At 45.5% G+C, this 23,812-nt stretch overlaps 1 protein-coding gene across 1 annotated transcript in view; it reads right to left on the minus strand.

The window, feature by feature from the left end:
* The window catches only part of SKAP1 (src kinase associated phosphoprotein 1), a 158,498-nt gene that overhangs the window by 113,941 nt on the left and 20,745 nt on the right, over nucleotides 1-23,812 (minus strand). Inside the window, exon 4 of the mRNA XM_072885904.1 lies at nucleotides 12,805-12,921. Within this exon, the coding sequence (XP_072742005.1) occupies nucleotides 12,805-12,921 (117 nt within the window). The remainder of the gene's footprint in view (nucleotides 1-12,804; nucleotides 12,922-23,812) is intronic.

Genomic DNA, 23,812 nt, shown 5'->3' on the forward strand with positions numbered 1-23,812 from the left:
CCAAGAGGGATGGAGGCTTTGTAGACAGCAGAGCTATAGCCATTTTATGGCAGTTTCTGCAACCTCAGGGCTTGTGCCGGTGCCCCTGGCTCAGACAGCTCAGCTCCCCTGCTGATCCGTGAATTCAGGGGTTGAACGGGAAGACCAAGGGGGAGGGGGGAAAAGCGGTGCTCGTCCCCGTCCCCAAGCCTACCCCAGCCATCATGGGATCAAACCAAGGAACCAAAACCCAAAGTCACCATGGTCTGCACTATTGTCCTCCTCCTCCCAGAGTTCTTTGATCAGCAGGAAGTTTGCATATCAAAGAAAAGAAGGAAAAGAGAATATTCAAATACCATATTGTCTGGCCTTACTTTCCCTTGGTAGGGCTGGTTAGTTTTCCATTGTAAAAGTTTGTGTGTTTTTCAATCTTCTTGCTTTGCTTTTCTGTTGCTTGGGGTTTTTTTCTTAAACAAATTAAGAGTGGCTTTGCAAGACCTTAAAAATTGAAGCATTTCTGATCAACTTATTCCAATTGCATTTGAAAAGAAAAGCTTATTTTTGGTTTGGTTGGGGTTTTTTTCCAACTAGATTTCTCCTAGACTGGGGGCAGAGGAGGGATACAGAATTTTTCCTTGATTCAAAATAAGATGCATTTTTCCCCCAACAAAATAATTGAAGCTGATGGATCTGGTCCAGCAGAGCTAGCAGATCCAGGGAGACACTCAAAGCAGACGTGGAATTTCTACCTACAGATGAAAATAAAGCAACTTCAAATCAGCCTTGGCAGAAAGCAAACTGGAAACCCGTCTTAAGAGCAGTGTCACCACCCTGACGTCCACTAGATAACAAACATAGCTAAAAGTTGGCAGTGAAGATTTCTCGCCTACTTGGGAGATGCCATTAGAACCCGAGGGAGCCAAAGTCATGTTCTGCTCCTTGATGGCTATAGAGATTACTCAGGTAGCCATGGGCTTCCTAGACTAGAGCTAGGACAGGGGTATGAGCATGGAAAGGGGCAGACAAATGTACCCATTTATTGTTCTGTATTTCTAAGGTTGTGCTTTCCTTCCCACCAATCTCCATTTGCATGCAGTCGTAACAGGAATTACGATAACAAAGCTCCCAAACTTACCAAACCACTGGCCTTTCCTTCTGATCGTAGCTAAAAATATGGAGAGGGCAATAATCAAAGGTAGCACCAAAGTTTAAAAATACAATACCAAGGTGAAGCTGAAAATTGCTCTGGCAAATCTAATGTCACACTCATGAAATAATGGAACAGATTAAAAAAAAAAAAAATCAAAAAGGGACTAAATGACTTTATGAGCACCTAGGCTATAATTGCCTTCTTAGCAACAAGCAACCTTTGGGTTTGTAAAGAGCGAATGACCTTAGGCACATACGGTCAGCCTTTCTGATCAAGCTACAAAATTAGCAGACGAAGGGTAATGTGGAAGATGCAATATATCTAGAGACTTTACTGAGCGTTTGATGTGGTGCCACAGCAAATCTCACTGAAAAAATTAATTTACCTCAGCTTGGATAGAAGCAATCGTCACAGACTGAAAATTGGCCCAAGGGCCACAGACAAAAGCTGGTGATAAATGGCTTTGTGTCACATGGGGAAGAAGCGTCTGTGTTGGGGTACTGCAGGGTATTAGTCCCTGTTTTATCTAAGGCAAGTAAACAGTCCATTAATTCAATGAGCAGGAAGATACTAAATTAGGTGGTAATGCAAATATCAAGTGAAAGCAGAGGAAATAATAGTAGGGGACACAGAGAGGTTAGGAATACGGATAGAATAATAAAATGAGATTCATCCTACTAAAGACTAAACTAGGGTAACAAAAAAAAAAGTAATCCAGAGCACATCCAGCACCAGGGAATGTTATGGAGTAAAAGGGGAGAAAATAAGAATTTGCAATGTAATTGAGGATCTCAGAAATAAATTGGTTGCATGGGGGTGAGGGACCTCTGCCACTGAGCAAGAGTAGGGGAGTCGGGATAACGGGAGGCTTCTTCAGCAACGATGCAACATCAACACAGGCTAAACCCCAACGCTGACTCTGGCCCGAAATCCTGGCAACTCACACCGAATACACTGGCCACAGGAAGGGCGTGCACAGAAACAGGATGGAAACCATTTCCCTCCAAGGTCAGGGGATCTCTGAACTCATCCTGTAGTCCCCATCTCCCTGGAATAATTAGGTCTGCTTTGCAGCATAAGGATATGAATGAAGCTTAAGGAAGCAGAAATCAGGGTAGACCTGAAAGCTCCACTGAGCCAAAGACCTCTCCTGCAGATGCGCACGGCCTTTGGGGGACAGCAGAGTTCTGTCTTTTTAGGTAACTAAAAGTGAGTAAAGCACAGATACAAGTTATGGGGTAGAGAGCACCACCCTACCTATATTTTCAAAAACTGACACCAAGCGCCTGCCTGCTCTAAATCTTCAAGGAAAGTTCATCTCTATCATGCATGTCCGCTCCACACACCTCATGCATCAGGTGTTTATCAGGAAAGGCAGAGTGCTTCCAGGATTTGGAAGGAGTTCAGAGAGTACAGGGACCTTCACTCCACTAAATTTTGTCCTCCCTTGGTTTTTATGACTTCTTTGCCCACTGCTAGCACAGCTCCTCCTGGGCATCTCTTTTGGCAGGCTCTTGTTGCCCTCAGCATAAGACTGTCTCGGCACTGAATGCCTTTGCCCCAGGTACCATCAGTTTAAAGTTAAGATCAGCTTTGACTTCTTCCTCCAAATTCCATCATTTTTGCTAATGCTTTGATCCTCTGCAGAGTGATGCCAGACCATTTTCATTTACAGCAGATGGCCAAGTCTCATTACTAAATTCAAAATAGTTCTTTGGCCAGAGAATCTGAACAAGGTGTTTGGGGCTCCAAGGCATTAAGATGCAACTGCTACCTACCCACAGGCTCTGCGCTGGACCTGGGTCAAGCCATTTGCACTCCACCTTGGCCCCAGCTCAATGAGAATTATTTCCTCCACTCCAGTGGATGAATCTTGCTTTAAAACCAGGCTAATCCTCTCCTCCTGCTACTCTTTGATTTGCCTACTAAGCTTTTTGGGTTTGTCCAGGCAAGGAAGTCAAGGCTTCTTTCTCCAAAGGCTACCCAAGTGCCAGCAGCATCTTTGCACTGCTTCGCTGCTGGGAAGGTGCCATCGCGAGGGCAACTTGGTTAAAAACTGCAGCTGCAGAGCTACAGCCCTGGGTGATGGGATGTTTCAAGGAATTGATCTATCTGCCAGAGCGTTTGTTCAAGCACAGGGTGAGGGTGGGTAGAGGAACAGCGGCAATTCACCAATTTCAAACAGCAGCTCCCACTTTAACCTATGAGTGCAGGAAAAAAAATAGGGGTGAAGCTTTGTAACCAAATAAAGAGAGCTGTGAGCTCAATAACAGGCATTATCCTATGGCAAAGATTTTGTTATTGTTGAGTACTGATTCCTTTATCTCTCGGAGACAATCAACCTTCAGCCAGAGGAGTCTAACCTTAAAACCCCATAACTCAATTTTACATAGTGTTAAAGTTTGGGGGGATATTTGTCAGTGCTGGAGCTGATACAATCAGTCTGGAGGACCCTAGAACAAAGAGCAGTGGGTGAAGAGCGTGTCACCTCCGCGCACATTCGTTTCCTTGATGAACAAGGAGCTATTAGTTGGCGAGAAAGCATTATCAGGGTGAAGGATGATGCTGATTGTTTCGGCTGCTCTTCCCGTGACACTGGATTAGAAGAAGTCCCAGTGTTTGCTCAATGCCCCACCGGCTCTGCCCCCACCGCACACAGGTACGCGTCCGCACGCTCACAGCCACCCTTCAACACAGACCAAAAATCAATCTGGACACCCAATCTCTTTCAACTGCCACATCTCTCCGAGGGTTAAACAATAAAAGTTTAACTTGTTTTAAGAAGTAGTTCATCACCATAAGCCTTAAACAAAGCCACTCTTTAAAACACACATGTGCGCACACACCCCCCAAATGCCTTCCTGCAAAATGACAATGACGGAACATCCAGCGTTGCCTCTTTGCTTGAGTAAACCCACCAGCAGGTACAACAGCACTAGGGAGAAGCTTCCTGAATAAAGTTACACTTGACTCCTTACCTTTAAAGGAGAAATGAAAGAAATGGGGAAGAAGAAGAAGAAGAAAAAGAACAAAAAGAGGCCTTTTCTTCCCTTCAGTTGTCCTTTAGCGCATTTCACTTCAGAATTTATTATAACCAGTCTTTAAATTAAATTCTTCAGGACAGTGGCTTTATTTTTGCACGTAGTGATTTTCAGCACTATATAACCTGAGTAATAATTTAATGTATTCCCTGTGGCTCACATTGAGCCACACGTTTAAGCACATGCTTAAGTCAGAATGAAGTCTGTAGTAGTCTAGCATGTGTTAACGTATATATAGCAGGGGCTTTTATTGCTGTCCAGACCATTTCTCTCAGCCAGGAATTTTGTATTTCAGAACTTGTTAGTGTTTCGAGATTGATCCTGCAAGATACGGGTACAATCATCATTATTCCCACGAGCAGTTCCACCCAGGTGAGCAGCCAATACTCGGAACGTGTTTGTGGGATGAGGCTGCCTTCATTGGGAACGTCTCTTGCTTTTCCCCCAAGGGAGAAGGGCCCCGAGGCTCTGCGTGCACATGTACCAGGAACATGGGGAAAGCACGTGTTGTGTTTGCCTTTTTGTCCTTGTGTTGTCACGGAAATGTGTCCCTCAGAGGAATGAAGAGAAGTTTACCCTGGTTTCAGACAAGTCACCTTGTCATTCGAGAGAGGAAGAGCCTCCTTCGCCTCCTCTGCTAGAGACCTCATTACACTCAATATTCTAATATGAAAAAAACAAACCCCAGATCTTTGCTACAACCTCAATACATTTCAAGTGCGTATCTAGAGCATCTCTTACCCTTGTTCCTGTTGAAGTATGCACGCAGAACCCACCAAATATTTTATCCTACTATTCGTGTGCTTGGTGAAAGAACGTCAAGTCTAGATTTGCTGTAACCCCATCACGACCGGTGCCAAGCACGCTCAACCCCTGGCACTTCTGCCAGGGCACTTCTTGCCAAGGGCAAAACACCATTGCCCAAGTCACGGCGAGGTCCTGGGTGCCAGCCGGGGGCTCTGGGCATCCCCAGGCTCCTTCTGCACGGCCACAGGCCACCAACCGGCTGATCCAAAACCGGCACCTGCCCAAGCACCGCACCTCAGCACCCTGCCCTCCGAGCATCCCTCCGGCAGAGAAAACCCCGTGCAGGTCAGCAATGAGAGACTGTATTGCCTGGTAATTTAAGAAACCAGAATCACTTTCTTTCACAAAAGGGTAGAAGAGACACTGTAATGAAGTTCCACCCCGACACTTTGTTAACTTACATTTCCTGCATATTGATCCCTCTGCTGGGGAGAATATAGAGACACAAAGCCTGTATGCCTTGGATTTACATACTCATGAATAAAAAGGCCTTTAGGAGGCGGGTGCGTAAGTTATCCCAGCCCCCAACGCAACAGTAACTTGCGCATTGATAATTCACGTGTGTTTGACATGAGGAACATGCAATTCGCCACGAGAGGAAGCTCCATCCCGGCTCTTGACAGCTGCCACACCACCCGGGACCACGCACCCGACAGCATCGGCTCAAAGGCGCCCGCGCACCAAGCCCCCTGCTCCCGCTGAAATAATCTACGGGCTGAGGGCATCCTCCGCTGCAATTAATTTTAAGGCGCGATCAGAAGCCAAGGCTGTTTTCATGCAAGCTCACTGTTGTTAAGCCGCTTACTAAAAAAATCCAAGTAACACCTTGTCGTTAAAGACTGTCCTCTAGGTATGGAAAACAAATCTATTCATCTGATCCTGCACTTATAAAGCAATACAAAGAAAGTTTAATTATGCTTTTTCCCTGTCGGCAAACAGTGAAGGCGGCAGGATTTTTGCTTTAGCAAAGCTGCATTAATAAGTTATTGGCATTTCACTGACTTCTAAGCGATTTGAATTAGAACTCCTGTCTGGGGCCCCACAGACCCACCAAACTGCTGAGATTTTACACCACGTTTCATAACATTTTTGTTTTTCTTAAGAGCTCTTGCGATTAAGGAATTACTTGAGAATCTCAGATGAAAAACCAAACAAACATCCCAGTGTTTGGGCAGAAACCTCCTTCCAAACCACAAACTGCAGCATGCAACACCCAAAAACCAAATCACAAACACATTATTTTGTGTAAAAGTAACTCAGGCTTGTAAAGCCAGCACTTGAATCCTGAGGTTGACAGTCCTCAATTGCAAATAACCACCATGAAATTGAGTCCCATTTAGATGTGGGAGCTTAAGGGATAGGCTGGACCAAAACATTTCGGGGCCCGATCTGGTTTGTGTCAGGATTACGTCCCAAAAGAAGCGCTAAGGGACCACCAGACGGGACGATCCTAAGAGATCCAGGCCGCCAGCCCCACGCAGGGCCGAGCATCAGCAGGGACTCGCCCTCCGGTCCTCCCGTCAGTCAGTGCCGACGTGTTATGTTTCAACACTTTATAAAGAAGAACTGCTTTTACGGTGTGCAGGATAAGATAAGGGGGGAGATTAGACAAGACACAAGGCGCTTGCAATTGTCCAGTCTTCCACGGACACCCTTAGCACAAGGACAGCCTCTCAGACCAACTTCCAAACGTCTCCACTTGAGGAAAAATGACTTTGAGCTTAAAATGGGCACCCACAACAGTGCGGGTGCAGCCGGCTGCCCTCCGGACCAGCATCTGCAGCTCGACATGCCCGGCTGATGGGAGCTGCAGCCACACGTCAGATAGGATTTCTGCAGCAATTACTTGCGCTACAATTTGCTGCAGCTGTAAAATCCCAAATGAGAACATGAAGCCACTTTGGGTTGGGGTTTTTTCTGTTTGTTTGTTTTAAATGAAAGCTGAAAATCTTGGTAGCATTACTCTCGCCGCTGCTTGTTCTCTACAAAGGTCTGAGCTCTCCTATATAATTTATGCATCTGTTTCTGGCAGCCTGCAAGCAACCCACCCTCCTCCTCTCCACCCCAAACAAATAATCCTTAATATAGAGGTGAACCGAGTTGCTCTGTATAAAATATAGCCAAACCTTTTGACCAGCCAGAGTACCATTCCAGGAACTTATTTGCACAATGCCAGAGACATTATCACACTGGGCTTGAAAGCGCTAATGTTATGGTGCATTTCCATTCAGAAAACGATAAATCAAAGAACATGAGCTCTGTAGCTTTAAGGGAGTCTGATTTCTTTACAAAATGCCACACGGTATTAGTAGATATTTTTTAGAAAACATGTTGTTTTCTTATACATGGATTTGTGCCTCTTCTCCTCCCCTTGGCAAAACTCCCATTGAACTGGTCAAACCTGCTCCCGGTCGTGGTGAGGAATCAGGAGAAATAACCGATCCGTGTTTTATTTAACCTCCCGCTCCCTGGGCTCGCTTGGATGATGCCCGAGATCAGAAAGGAAACAAGCCAGGAGAAACCTTCAATGGCAATCGCACTCGTCACAAACCCGTTCCCCAAATGTCTCCTACGCTGTTTCATAAGGCTTAAGAGCACATCAACAGCACGTTTACAATAACCCGGTCAAAAGCAACAAAAGACGTTTCTGGACATCAGGGAGGCAGAGATAATTGCTTCTAATGGTATTTGAAAAGAAAAATGTAAAGCTTTCAAGTCCAGCGTAAGAGGCATTTCCACTCATCTGTGGGCATTCAGGGTTGGATCTATACAGACTATCGAACTTGCAGATACTCAGCGTTTATGGAACAGGTTCTTAGTCTGCATTGTATTTCACACACTTTCTTACTACATCTAAAATTCAGCAGCATTTGGGCAAGCAGCTCCTCTGGGCCGCAGCGCAGGCTGAGAGCCCCGGGCCACGCTACCCTCCCCTGCGTCGGTCACCTAGTGCCTCACCACCGCTGTTCATCCCAGCGCAGCGGACATCAGGCTGTCATTGGGGTAGAAAACCGCAATTCCCACTTTTGGTTTGGAAAAGCAGAGATCTGCTGTTAGTCCGTCGAGACAAGGGCTTAATTCAAGCCCACACCGAGCTGTCACAGCTCCCGCAGTGGGAAGAAGGCATTTGCAGAAACACCTGCTTGGGAGATTGGGGGTTTGGGGGCAGGTGGGGGTGGGTGTTTGTTGATTTGGGTTTGGTTGGCTTTGTTTTTTTTTTTTTTTTAAATAAAAGCAACAAGAAAGCAAAAGGCGCCCACGCGGGTTTCCAGCCCCGCGGGAGCGGCGCCGCCGTGCGCCACAAGGGGGCGCTGCAGAACTCCGCTGCCGCCGCCGCGCCCCGCCCGCCCCCCCCGCCCTGCGCCCACCGACCCCCCACCCCCCACCCCACCCCCGGCACCCTGCCCACCCACCTGCACACCCACCTTTGCCCGAGCAAGGCTGCGCGCCCACCCGCATCCCCAGCTCCTCCAGGTGCCACTGAAACCATTCCTGCAGGCTGGATTTTAATATTTTTTTTTTTTTTTTAAAGCAATTAATTCCATATTTAGGAAGCGACTCCATAGAGGTTAGAAGCGTGTAGGAAATACAGGGGAAAATAAAAGCAGAAGCTGTAGTTGTAGCTGCAAGGACTACCTAAAAGCAGGGAAGCACATGTGGTTCGGAACACCACACGCGTCAAGGAGAAAGGATCCGGCGCTCCAAAACACCACCAAGGGAGACAACAGTACGCCCCGAAAGAGCGGAACGCATTCCGCCCCGCGCAGAGGCTGGCTGGGGGCTGCCATGGACCAGGCAAGAAACTTCGAAAAGAAGTTTACAGACTTCTCCCCCGCATTTGCACGCTGGCCCGCCAGCATCTTGTTTCTGAAGAGTTACGTACAAAACTCACTTTGGTATTTTATTGTTTCCCTACCCGTTTCTACGTACTAGAACGCCAAACATGAGGGGCTTCTCCAGGATGCAAATGGGTTCAAGAAGTACCTGGAGATGGATTAGAGACGTGCCACCTCTTGACAGTTTCTAACCCCCTCACAACCTGTCGTATCATCTTGCATTTGTATCTGTCCCCCTCGTCCCCAAGCCACTGGGGCACAGTGAAGTACCATCTCATCTACCACCCTCCACCCCTTTTAAGATAAAAGCCATTTTTAGCACATTTTTATAAAGCAAAGGGAATTTTTGCTCAAGGATTTGATTTTAAGAGACTCAGAACGTACGTGTTTACAAAAAAAACCACCGCACAGAACTGAAGAGCTGTAAGTATGTTTGGCCAAAGTTCTCTGCTGACATGATGGAAAAATCTTGGAAGTCAGAGGCAAGATTTCTTACCCCGGAGACCATGCCTAACAGAACCCATAAAGTACATTCCTGTCACTGTGAGTTATGCTCCCTTCCACGTGCTAACGGATACCTGTGTTATGTAAAAGAAAATATATTGTCGCTTATGTTGTTGTGACACGGCAGTACAGCCGATAGCCAGGCGCGGGGGTAGAAGCCGCAGTGGCCCTCACCCCCTCAGCTCCGTGTGATCTCACCGTGACACGGAGTGAATTATTTGAATCCTGGCTCAGCATCCCTCCAGCAAGAGATCAGATGCTCTGCAACGATCGCAGAAGAACCGCTAAGGAGCCACGGGGAAACCCAAACCGATAAAGCAATATCTAGAAGTTCTAAATGTTAAAGATGCGCAACTCCTACCCCTCAAGACGCTGCGGTATCTACCTTATGCTTCAGTAAAACTAAATGAACAACCATTGGCAAATTAAGTGATCTACCAGTTTAAAAGACAAAACATTTTTGAAAAGTCTTCAAGTGGTCTGAGCAGAGTACATTACATGGGAAGTGTCTCCTAAGAAATACTTATCATTATAACAGTACTTAGCACTTCCACAGTGCTTCCCAGCCTCCCAGCACTGTACAAACATTAGCTTCTTAATCACTCATTAGGGACGATCCTACAGAGCTGGGCCATGCCTCATTGAGTAAAGTCATCCCCAACTCGCTCAGTCCCTCCTGCTCCCTCCAGAGACAACTTTGAAGGTTCTCTCCGATTCCCACGAGAAGTTCAGAGCAAGTAAGGAGAAGTCTGTTCAAAATGAACAGTGGTGGCATTCCCTTGCCTCCAAACTCCCCCATTTTTCATAGTGAGGATAGGCAGAAGTGAGCATCCTCCCAGCCAGAGACCTGCTTCCATTAAAACCTTGAATTAATAAAGTTGGGAAATTCAGGAAGGTGGGAGACAGCAGCCTTTTACAGTGCTGCGGGCTTGCACCTAAGGACATAACCTCTTGCTGTTGCAAAACAGGGCTAAGAAGGGATGGAAAAAAGCCACAGGAATTATAAGTATGTTCATACAACCGGCCAATTTATTCTTCTGGCCGTAGCTAGATGGATTACGTAGCTAGATGCATCAGCCACCTGTGCTGCCTAAAGGAGCAGCTCTCAGTCACTTATCTGTATGACAGCAGCACCCCGAGGGTCCGTCGCGGCCCCGGCTCTGTACGAGCACACAGGAGCAGGGCGCCTGCTCCAGGGACCTTGGCAGCTAAACGGAGAAGAGAGTGCGGAAGCACAAAGGGGCACAGTAAAAGTGAAGGTTTGCACACTCAGAGAAGCCAAGGCAAACTTTGATCGTGGTGAAAATCAGTTCACGTGGTCTTAAAACTTTCTACTTTTCCCACAAGGATGTTCTAATTCAGAAATCAAGACTGTTTAACACACCCTTTAACTTAATCCACTTCTCTGAAGTAACGATTTAAACTCTCAGGTGACTGACTTCATATTAATTAAAAAAAAAAAAAATTGTACCTTCACCTTCTATAGTGAAAAAAGTAAGCAAATAAAAGAAGCAAGCAGAAAAAAAAATCCCCCAAGTAAACAAAAAAGTCTGATAGTAAGTCATCACAGAAATTCAAAAACCCAGAGGAAATCACAACCCCGATCCATATCCATCCCGCTGGCAGACCTCTAGAAAAATTCATTCTGATGATGCCCCTGCAAACCATGGCAGGGCAAAGAAAAGGTTCCCAAATCCTGTGTTCAGCCTTTTTTCCCCTTTAATATTGCTGTTTCGGACTACCAACAGCCTGCATCCAATCAGGCAAAATTGCTCAACTTTCATCCAGAACGAACACACACAGAGTCAAGCCCATGATTTGCTGTTATTCAGCACTCTTACAGTTTCCAAGAACTAACACCTCATTTTAATGTAACTGCTCTCGATGCCAGCTTTTTTTCCCTCCTTTTCGTAGTATGTAATTTTTCTATGTTATCAATCTCCTCGCCATTCACCCATTTGGGCATCCTTCCATCGAGCCTGGCATTTCATCTGCGTCTGAAAACTTCCAGTGGTGCCAAGTGTTTGCATACCTCGCAAGTGTTATGTCAAACTCTGCCCCTTAGAGCTGCCAAAAACCACCACTCAGAGTTAGCAAAGCAAATACCTCCTTAGACAAGCTTAATAAACACGCCAGGAGAAACCCTAGACTTCATAAAGACATTGCTCGCCCGACGAGGCCAAGCTTGAGGTCTTCAGCACCCTTTCATGTCCCATTTAGGCCAACATCCATTACCCTTGTCACACGTTCTCCATCCGCACTCTGCGTAAGTGCATCATATCTGAGCACACAGATTATTTAAAACAACCAATCCCAAACTCCACACCTCTTTTCATGCTGCAATTACTAGCTGACTATCAGACCAACCTTGTCTCTAATCAGTCTAAACGAAGACATTTATTTTACGGCATAAATCAACACATACAGCAGATATCCCTAGCGTTTTGCACCGTGCGAAGAAGTTAACTTTGGTGCCCATCGGCTTTTATGGCCTCGTCCCAAATAAATCCTCGTTTCTTTGTATTTTTGACTGATGACTACCAATTCCTAACAAGAGTGGGAGTGGAAATGAAAGAGTACATTGAGCAGAGAGAGGTGGAGAAGAAGAGGGTCCGAAGCAGAGAAAATGAAAAGAGGAAGGACAAGGCAGGGGGGTAAAAAAGCATGGGGGAAAGTGGAAGGGAAGTGAAAGAGGAGGAGGAAACAGGATCTGTGGGAAGCGGGAGATTGAGAATCTGAGACCAAAGCAGTCAAGCCTTCACTAGGGCCCAAAGATAACCCCTGAGAAGATCAGAACAATCTCAGCTCTGTAGGCTTCAATTTCAATAGCATGATGCAAATCCATCACTCCTAAAACACCCCTCACAAGCAGACGTGAGCATCACAGCAACTCTTTGCCCAGAAAACTCCTGTCTGACATTTAATGCTTTGGAAAGCACCCTTGGCCTCGGATGCCAGCTCCCACCCACCGCTCGGCTGGGAGCCCTTCTACGCTCACAGGAAGGAGCCCCAAATTCCCAAGCACTAGAAGGTCCCACAAAAGGCTCTCCAAAGCAAAGCACTTTAAAGAGGCCTAATTTTCAAAGGGTGGGGGGAGACAAGGTTTGAGAAGACACAGGCCCTTTAAAGTGTGAGGCTGAGCACCCAAGAAGACATGCACCCAAAAGTCACTCGTTAACTTTGGGAAACGCTAGCCACCGGGTGAAATCCTACTCTTTTCCATCACTGTTGTCAATCCAAAATAGAACAACCAACTCCAGTTTGCACCAAGAAATACATTAAATTTAGCAATACTAAATTCGTGATCGCTGTAACATTTTATGGTCATTGATAAAACAGGTACCAATTAACAAACAACAACAACAAAAAAACCCCAAACACCTCCAACGTTATGAGATGGATGAATGACAACAAGGAAGTCGTACTAGATTGTGCTTACCCTTCCATCTTCTTCACTCAAGGACTTCAACAAACATCAGTGACTTACCATCATCCTGGAAGTCTGATGGAAGTGAAACATCAGATGTCATGGAAGGAGCCAAACTCCAGCTCTGATTTTCATCAGAACTGTCCTGTCCAAAGCCAGCGTCGTGCTGATCCTCTCCTAGAAAGAGAGGGAGAGCCTGATTTTAGTGAAAAGGATGCATTTCTAAATCCCAGTCTTACTGCCTACGCCATGAGACATGTTTCCTCCCGGTTCCCACCTTCCATTCAAGTTCTCTACAAAAACGCAAAAACACTTTTGTGGGTTTAAGGCCAGATTCATCACTTAGGGCCAAGGCGGCATATTCCTGCTGCAAGAACACTCATGCTGGATATGTACAGGCTTCACACCCGGAGGGCATACAAGGAGGAGGCTGGAAATACCAGTCTTGGGGCCAAACTACCAAAGCTATGTCCAATTCCTTGTTCTTGCCCTCAGTACATGACCTCTGCATAAATCATCCACCTGTAAAATGGAGGACTATGCTACCTGCTTCACTAGAATGAAGAATCTTCCTATATTGTAAGAAAAAGCTTTGAGATCCTGAATTGAAGAGTGGTAGGGAAAAAAAGATTGACTCCCTATGACAGGCCGTCACATACAAATTAACGAAGCAACGTGTCTGTGTGTGGAGGCAGGAGCTATTACCTCCCCATACTAGATGTTGCATTGAATTTTTCTGTAAGCAGACATTTTGCTAGGGAATTTGCTACTGGTATTGGATTTTATGCAGAAGGCGCTTAGATACTACAGTGACAGATGTTAATATCAAATCTTAATATAAATGGAGTGCAGCTAGCCTACCTGTAGAAGAAAATCCTACTCACCCTAAACAAAGGGAAAAAGTGGTCTTTCAAGCTTTTGCCTTACATTTCCTGAACACACACAGCCCAGACTGCTGATAACAGAGGTAAAGACAGCTGCTTACTCATTCAACACACAACAAACAGCACAAAAGGCGAGTTTTCAGCTGATGTTAATTGTGTTCAAACACTAAAAACAAGTTTTACCTCAGCAAACAAAGGAACTGCGTCCCACAGTTTAAATCAAGCACTGATGAAAGGGTACCAAGGCCTGGAGCAGAGGGTTGTAACGCTCTTCCTCTCACCAAGAAACACAGCGGAGACGCCATTAAGTCTCCAGCTGCAGAAAGACATGACCCAATATTTTGGATGTGTTTTATGTTCAACATCCCAGGTTGCAACCTTCCCTTGCTTGCTCTGAGCGCGAAGCTCTGAGACCCCAGGCTCCTGCATTCGAGGGCACGTTGTCAAGAAAACTTCAGTTCTTCACCAAAAGGAACAATCTGGCTGTGCAGAACATAACGCGTACAAGATTGTCCCCCCACAGATCAGTCCCTTAAAAAAACAAATCATACTGGGTGCCAGACACCACGATAGTCTTGCTGATATTATAAGCTCAAAGGTCTTGAAAAACTGACTGAAGATTTGACTTTGAGATGTACCAAAGGCCTATGAGAGTTAACGACAGAACGGAGGGGTCCCTGGCAAGGGACCTTTAAGCCATTACAATTCTCCTAACAGGGGAAGAGCCCAAGAAGTAATCAAATCTTTTCCCAGCTCTATGCTCACTTGCTTCCAGCAGCCATCCCAGCACGCAGCATGGAACATCAGATTCCAGAGAAAAAGAAAATTCAGAAAATAACTTTTCTCCTTTTGGGAAGTGCACCATTCAGCATCTGCATTGCTAATCTCTCGGGCCAAGAAGAAAGCTGCAGGTCCCTGGCCCAAAAGGGCAGGCTCTGATCCCTGCTGCGGGATCAGACATCAGGTACTGCAGTCATCTGCCATCCACGGACTACTCCTAAGTCATGAAGAGTAAGCAAAGCACGTTCCTCTATGCTACAACAAACTTAAATTCATGCGTGCACGTCCATGAGGAAAAAAAAACAATTAGGGGTTAAAAAGCAGAGACTGAAACCCCCCACTTCACTGGCCAGGCTCCGGGAAGCGGAGTGCATCCATGAGCACACCACCGACCGCCTGACCTTGGAGAAGTCGTTTCAGTGCTTTGCTCAGTTGTGTGTGACAAGGGGATGTTTCTCCCCTGTTTTACCGTAGCACTTTGAGCTCCTCAAATAAAACGGCTCTAAAAAGCCTGTATAAAAAGCTGCTACTAAACGGCACCAGCTCAGCGGCATAGGAAAACACAGCGTTCATTCTAATGAGGAGCCTTCCTCCGTGCTGTGCTGCAGCGTTGCGGGCTCGACTATCTGCAGTGATGTGAAGACGCCAGCATTATAAGACAGTTTCCATAAGCCCGTTCAGCCCCTTAAAAAGAGCATTTCCTTGCAACCAAACTGCACCATACGAAACCCGGCTTTTCGAACGAACACCAAGGTAACAGGTGGTCCCCTATAACGAGATACAGGTGCAGGATTATTGCGATAACGAGCAAACTGTTTCTGGTTTCCGGCTAGCAGGAGGCAGCGCGGCACGGTGCAGCCGCCGCACCGGGGAGGCACGGCTCACGCATCGGTGCATGGCTGCAGTAAACCATTTGGAACAAGAACAAGGGCCCAATCAGGAAAGTTACTTGCAAGAATAAGTCACTGGCTTTAACGGCAGGAGAAGCTGGTACACGCGTCAACCACGGGGAAGAATCAAGCCACGGGTCTGTTTTGGCAGAATAATTCCCAGGCATGAAATATCATATAGGGGGGTTGTCACCACAAATGTGCTCTCTCTCGCTGTCCCCATGCAGGAATGGAACCCGGGGTTTCACGTGTTCGTGCACGCTACCATAACCCGCTCAAATAGACCCAGGCTGCAGCATGCACATACGTGTATCATGCCAAGCACAGTCGGACTCCACACGGTGTGAGCTGCTGCAACACAAATCAATACAAACAAAGGCATTTTGTCTGGTTTAGTATTAGGAATATTTTCAAACACCGCTTATAGTTTCAGTAACAAAAAAAAGATCAACAAAAACTCTGCAGACGTAGCTACTGAAAACAAATGCTATTTCTTTTCTATTTGGATTTGCATTATGAGAACTTCTTGTGCTTTAATCCATTTCTCCATAAAGTTTATGGAGCAGCAACAGCTAGTTGAGTCCAAGCAGAAAAAATAACCAACAACTTGTCAGGGGCCAAGCTATTGTTCTGAATGAAGAAAAAACTCATTAGCTTTTAATGAAAACACAGGGAATAAAAACCAAATAGCACAGAACCCCAGCAAATAATTACTCTGCACCTGACGCAAAACTGCTCTATCTTCCTACTCAAATCCTTAGCAAAATTCCCCAACTTCCCACTTTTTGGAGCATGAACAAAAGCAAGACTGACTCTAAGGGAAAGAGCAAAAGGTTTCTTGGGCTTACACCTCACCCAGGGGCTCCCCTGGCACTGTTTGGCTACCCCCAAGTGTGCAAAATACCCGGCTTGCTTGCTTCGTGACAGTTGTGGCACAGGAAAAAAAAAAAAAAAAAGAAATTATGCCGTCTTTTAGGCGTCTGACATTTTCTGCAGAAACGGTTTCTCGCACAGCAGCAGAAAGAGGAGCTTGAAGGCATTCTGTGTAATTAACACAGATATCATGCTTTATATGTATTGACTCTGAGCAAATTGCAGAGGGGACAGATTGTGTCTCTGGTGACGGGGGCGTCCCCAGCAGAAGAGGGGGTGGCAATTCAGAGCGCAGTGACTTTGGACAGCAGCATCAGGCAGGTCGCATCAGTCACACCAGGTCCCTGCAGGACCCACGGACATCGCGCAGACCCGGCATCAGGCAGAGACGCAGCCTCTGGCAGACCCCCTGCATTGGAGGAGAAAAAAAAATTACCAAGAGGAGAATGAAAAGAACCTAATTAAGCATTAACAGGGCTCTGAGCGAGCAGCACAAGCAGGACCTACGGGAGAAAGAGTCACCACCATCAGGGAACACACTGTTGCTTCCTTCTCCACAACCTCAAGAGCACAAACATTGCTCTCTCCAAGGAAGGGAACAATCTGAACCTGCCCTTATTTGCTTTGGGGCTTGCAATGCTGGAGGATAAAAATAAAAGTCCTACCTCTGCTCTGGCATAGTTGCAGGATCTGGCAGATGGCAGGTCTTAGGACAAATGCTAGAAAAACCTCCGTTCAGGTTCTGGGTTTGCTACAGTTCTGTTGTGCAGCGTCAGAACGTGCCTCCATGCCCGTCTGCCCTTCTGCAGAAGTGGGAGAGGGACAGTTACTCTCTTTGAAGACTAAAACCTCTTATTGAGTCCTCAAAAATCAAGTTCTCCAGACTGAAATTTTGTCTACACATGAACTGGCAAAGAAGTTTTCCTTTCTTTAAGCTGCAGTTTGCCTCTCGGGGCAGCGGGGGTGGGGGGGGCAGGGTGGAAAGGAAAAATAAAAGCTGAATTAATGCATCCTGGCACACACAGGAAGAGAAACAATCTAAATAGGTGAAAGGGCTTTGTAGTAGGAAAAAAAAAAATTAATCTCCAGTAGCTTGTTAAGGGAACTGCAATTAAGCTTACTTTGCATTCAGTGAAGGTCTTTATCTAGGTACCTAGAGTTTCATTAAGCATCTTTTTAGAGCAGAAGAAAAATCAATACCAAGCGAGTTCCATTTACGCTTTTATGATAAGCTTGTTCATGCCAAAGCGGAAGTAAAATCCCCAACTTGAGTTAATATTCAAAGAAACGAAGTTCCTGCTTTAAAGTAATGACTCCTTAGTATCATACTACAAATAAAGGTCTCTGATCCAAATCCCATCTGCCTTCATGCTCGACAGTGTTAATATCGCTAGATTTTCAGGGACTAATTTAGCAGTAATGCATTTGCCAAAGCAGAGCTGTAAAAGTATTATCAATACTATGGTTTAATATCCCTTACTACAATCACTTGCTGAAATTACGGAGAATCACATGGAAACACATCAACAGAGACGCACCCACACAGTAAGTACTGCTCACACGTAAATATGTTATAGTTTAGCTTTTGTAATGTAGTTACAGCTCTGTCAACATCGCTATTATAAATTACATACCTTTTTAAACACATTTATGTGCTAGAAAATGTATGATGTTTCTTTTTTGAATGCCTTAAAGGCTTCATCGGCTCCTAAGCGCCCATTTGGATCTGTGTGGTTAGCTCCTGTGATTAATATGTGAATAGCTGAGGATTTGGTGGATGCAGATTTTCTGCACCTTCTTCATCCAGGCTATTGACTTCCTGATAGTGCCAGTGCCCGTGTAACATTACATTTGCCTGAAAATCCCCTGTTTTCTATTGCACATCACTGCGATATGCATACATGTCCATCCTCCCCTCCCCGGGCTGTACCAACAACAGTGGTATTATTAACAAACTACAAGAGAAATTTCTTTATCTACAGATCTCAAAGCATTTATCCCGCTTGAGAAATATTTTCTTGGATGTGGAGATCACGCACAGAAGGAAAATAACTTTGTCCCTGGCTCACGAGGTAAACAAGGCCATGGTGAGAGCAGGACCTGTCTCTGCTTACGCTGTGTTTTATCAGCGGGACGGGTCCATCTCACGGCAATCGGGTCAAAAGCAAAGTGAGGGACCTCCTCACACACAGGAGGAGCCGATTTATCATCATTTTAGAAACGTCGACCCAAACAGGTCTTGGCTGGCTGACAAGTGAACCCAGCGCAAGCCTAATTTTGTTCGCTCAGGATGCCGTTTTTTGCTCGCGACACGTAGTAAAGCAAATTAACGCTCCACTAAAACGCCACTTATGTTAAAAAACCAACTAGGAGGTGGAAAGCTCTTTTGCAGCGGGCTCGCCGCCGCGGTGCCGGGGCTGCTCGGGGCGGGTTTGGGGGTGCAATGATCCCCTGCGCCCAGCAGGTCGGGCTGCAGCGCGCAGCATCGGCCGGGGATGCGCGGCCACCTCCAGCCGGGCAGGGTCCTGAAGCCACCGGCCGGCAGAGAAAGGCAGCCAACTTCTGGAAATTAATAAAGTCCATCAGGCAGGAGCCGGGCAATGCAACAGTAGACTTCCTAAAGCTTTCTGGGGTACAAAATCTAGTCTTATTTTCGAGGGGGGGGGGGGGTGAATCAAAGCCCTACATCAGGTTCAAGTATTGTATGACACCAAAAGGAATTCAAGTTTTGCAACTCTCACCTTCGAGAGAATGAAGCCAAAGGAGGCTGAGAAGCTCAGAGCAGGCTGTGCTGAAAGTATTTTCTCTCCCTGTCACACGGCAAAGAAACTTCATGTTTATACAAAACAGAAAATAACCTGGAAGTTACTAATTTGTAGACCTTTAATCTCATCTGCAGATATTCAAACCAAAGTCTTCCCACAACTGATGATGGGTTTATTCCTAACAAGGCAAAAAGCAAGCAAACAACAACAGAAAACCCCAGTCCTACTCACACACCCAAAAGGCCACCCCACAAATGACATTCAAGAAGTTTGCAACTTGCAAGCCGTCCCCGAAAGACGACTTTGGCAGGGCTGCTCTGTAAGACAGCAAAGCTCCTTCTCATGAATCCAAATAGCTGATGAGGCTGGGGGGGAGGGGGGGGGCTAGATATCCCCCAGACCCATGAAGACACGAAGAAGCTGCTGAGCTCACGCTGCATCTCTCCCATTACTCTCTATTTTCTAATCCCCTGCCAGCCCCTTGTGTCATTCCCCAGCCGAGCTCTCCTCTCCAGTTTTCTCTTCCTTTTCTTGCTGTGTGCTTGCTCTCTCCCTCCCCCCCCCCCCAGCTTCCTCCCTCCAGCTCGTCTCTTGCAATCCTTGGCACCCTTTCAGTAAAGGCACTGCATATTCTGCCTCTCAAGTGGGCAGCAGCTACACAGAACAGCTGCCTGACAGGGGAAGCACAGCACATTTCAGTCTTGCTAGGAACAAGCCTGAAACCCAGCGCAGCAGAAGATTCCCACGGGATGTAAACAAGTAAACAAGATTTATTCTTCCTTTTATGACCCGGTAACACATCAATGAAATACAAAGCCCGTCCAATGTGAGCAAAACCAGCCTAAAGCTACCAACAGTTTGTATTTCTGTCCGCTAATAAATTATTCCTCGTGAGCCTCTTTGAAGAGAGAAGGGCTCACTTTAAAGGATGGGGATACTGAGGCAGAGGAAGATCACAAATCTGCACTTTGGTTCATCTTCTGAGGTACCAGCCCTGCTAGGAACACAGCAAAACAGTATCTGTGAAGCCAGAGCCCACGCTTGTGCAGTGCAATAATTAACAAACAGTTCTGCAAATACAGTCTGGGATCTAAAAAAAAAAAAGAAAAGATGTCAGCATCATTGGTACCAAAGAGGAGACTACAGGCCAAATAGTTTTGAGTAATGTCCATTGCAGTGTCAGTAGATTCAGCATATTTTCTTAGCCGAAACCCTTCCAAGCGAACAAGGAATAAACAGAACTAACCCACGAGGGAGCTGGAGTTTAGCAAGCATATTCCAATGACAAGACACAAGGAGGCTGTCTTGCCCGTATCTGCAGCAATTTTCACTGTTAAGAAGAAATAAGTACAGACAGTGAATGCAAAGACAGGAGCGTATAGCAGAGCGATGGGCACTCTAGGGACTGGAGAAGATGCCCATTAGGCATTTATGATAATGCAAAGGATGATTTTGCAGTTGTGTTTCAGGATGGAGTCCGATTAAAGGGCAGAATTACTACTTTGTAGATGATTTTGATGGGGTTACTGCTCTACAAACCAAAGCAACGCAGAAGTCATTGTGGGGAGAGGGGGGAGAGAGACTCAAAACTCCAGATTTGAACCAGCTGAAGGCTTGGAAGACCCAGGAGTCGGGACCCAGCGCTGCACTCCCAGCCCCGCTCCTGCAGAGCGAGGGCTATGGGTGCAGAGGGCACTGATTTCCCCGCTCCCCAGTGAGGCTCAAAGGTATACAAACAGGGCACTCCTTTTCCTAAGGGCTCCAAAACATTTTAATGGCCAAAACAGAGAATTTACATACTTTTTCCCCACTTTTGTGGAGCAGGAGGGTCTATTACCCGCTGTGAGAAAGCTCAGGTGATGGTATATGCGAACACTCGCATGCTCTATCCCCAGTTGGGCAATTTCTTGAACGTTCTTCTGTTCTGCGTGAGCACAGAGCAACGCTTGGGCTGCGTGTTCATCTAAGCACATTACAATAACCCCTGAGATTTCTTTATAAAAAGAAAGCTGCAACACATTCCTATTACACAAACAAGTTCAGAAAACACAGAGGGTTCATTTGAGAAGGCTCTCTATCTCCAAAGCTGCACATCAGGCAATTTAGACAATCTAATAATTAGAGTATTTTATGAACTGACCAAAGTGAGAGCAATAGAACTTGTTAATATTTAACTTACTGGGGCTCCCCAAACTGCTGTATATTTAGCATCTTTACTGACATTTTTATACCTTCCTCTTTATGGTGCATTGCTTTATTCTGAAGAGTCTGGTGTGCTCTGAACTGCCCTGGGGAGGGAAGCACGGGACACTGCTAAATGTGAACAAAGAGGGCAAGCTCTGCCCCAAGGTGTTACAACACGGCTGGGTTTCAAAGGACTATGGGGGACTCAGTAACTTGAACGCTTTGATTAATGAACTAGACATCTCCAAGAAGCACCTAGTAATCCAACCCAGGAAACTTTCCTCAAGTTTGTAAGCAGTTTTAAATCAATGGGCTGGTTTAAAAAGAGTTCAAAAAGCCCTCCTCATTAGCCTAATTCTTCTCAATAAAGGTCGTGAAAGTTTTGACATTAACTGCAGAAGAACCCAGCCAAACTGCTAGTTGCTGTTACCTGGTCTTTCAATCCTATTATAAATTCTGCAAGTTCTTCACTGGCTGGCTCCAAGTAAACATCAATAACAGTAAACCCAATTTTTATTTTTTTTTTTTTTAATCAAATGACACGTTTATTCTTGGAGGTTTTTCCCTTCTCCTCCCCTCATTTCATGCAATGAACACACCCAAAAAGAAAAAAAGTGCCTCGTGTTTTCAAGAAATGCGGAAAAGTTTTTTTTTATTTCCTTGTGCTACAGCAATACGAATTTCAATCACGGGTAAACATCTCCCCCTTAATTACTGCGCACTCACAGCCAGCTAAGCGTATTCTGACCACTGCAGAACCACATTCAAGGGGGCTCATTGCAGCAGTCTGGGTCGAGAGACTTTGTCCCAGCCCCATCCTGGGACGAGGCTGGACGTGCTCTGCCAAGTTTTCTTGTCCTCTCCAGCTGAAGGGTGCTGCACGGTCTGTCGCAGCCCTTGGCCTGGACTCCCAGGTTTTTAAAAGATTTCAAAGCTTCGTGATAAGGGGGAGCTTGGTTTCTGTTTTTAACACTCAAAATGCAATAGGAACAGTTTCAAAGTTACACATACCTCTTGATTTTTCTACGTATATATGGAAATAAAAATGCAAATACACCTCCGTACAGCCCTTCCCAGAGCACAGACGCTTGCCTCCTACCTATGACATTTTTCCAAGCAGAACATTCTGTTTTCTCCTATAATCGTTACTCGCCTCCCAAATTTGTGCACAATACCTTAGGTAGCAGAATAATTTATAAGTCCATGTAAAAGCAAAGCTGTGCAGCTGCTCAGAGTTTGCAAAACTACGAAACAGGAGGGATTTCAATGCAAAAAATACTGTCTCTACACAGATTACTTTGCCCAGAATATAATACATACACAGAGGCAAAGAACTGCACGCTCAGAGCTGCAGGAAGCAAAGCTTCAGCGCTGATAAAGGGAGCTGTCAAAAGTGTTGATATTAAAGCTTTTCTTTTTTAAGTTAAAGAACATATGCCTTTGTGTATATTTTATTTTTCATTAATTAACTCTCTGTTCCACACACGACCCAAACACATCTTGGACTTTAGAAGGCATTCTAACAAAAGTTTTTTTGTTTTCTTTTTGTCTCTACGTGTTATGACATTTCAAGGGTTGTAGCTGGCACTCATGTTTATAAAGCAGGGGAATTCCACGCATGGCGATAGAATAGATATTTTAACAATATGTTACAAATATTGTCAATTCAATATTTTTTCCCTCGCGTTTTCAAACACATCATAAATCTGGACTAGGTTTCTGTGTATGAACCCTGCTTACCACTGAGCTGGAGACTCTTGGCATGAACGCAAAGAGGGTTTTTTATAAATAAAACTTAGTAAAATCACTATGCACTCCATTAATTCAGGAACACTCTGCCTCAGCTTCAAAGGGGATCTTTACAGTAAAGATGGTGTTTTTGCTGCTTTAATGATTTGCTACTTGTACTTGTCATAACTACATGAACCAAATATGCAATACCAGGGAGCAGCGGTTTAGGGAAATGCACAGTTCCGTCTCCCATCCAGCTCCGCTTCAGTTCAATTCAATAGATTTCAGGCTTTATATAGAAAAGCCACTTCATAAATCTAACACTTGAGGCCACTGTATAATGCCAGTTAATGAAAGAAAACTACACGCATGCCTCGGGTACATACATACCTCGTGCACTGCTACGACATCCAACCCCAAGAATAACTGGCGACCCATGAAGTGCTCTGCATCTGAGCCAAAGTAAGTAGGGCCGATAGAGGTAAAACGATATGTACTTCATCTAAATAGTATATACTATGAGATAAGTGGCCTACTAAGACTTTCCACACTGTTACTTACTTAATCCTTTTACAGAACATGAAGGCTCCCAATTTTTAAGCCATGTTTTATCCCGGCTTGTCCCTTACCCCACCTCCCTGCCACACATTTATATTTATTCCTGCCTGCTTCAGGGAGGTGACATTTTCTGGGGTTAAGGCACGGAGCTGGGAGAAGCAGTAAATCTGGACCCAATTCCTGGACACACCTGTAGATGCTCTAGTACCTTAAGCACATTTCTTGAGCCTCAGTTTCCTAAATTTAATAAACGGGAACAACAATCCTCACTCTCTCACGTGTTTTGACTACTTATGAGTATTTTGAGGAACACTACTATTCAGAAAATACTCACGCAGCACTTCAGATGAAACCCTTTGGGATGAATTTTTGATGGGAAAGCAAAAATGTTATCATAAGCTCA

Source organism: Ciconia boyciana, chromosome 22 (assembly GCF_034638445.1).
Source record: "Ciconia boyciana chromosome 22, ASM3463844v1, whole genome shotgun sequence".
NCBI classification, from domain to species: Eukaryota; Metazoa; Chordata; class Aves; order Ciconiiformes; family Ciconiidae; genus Ciconia; species Ciconia boyciana.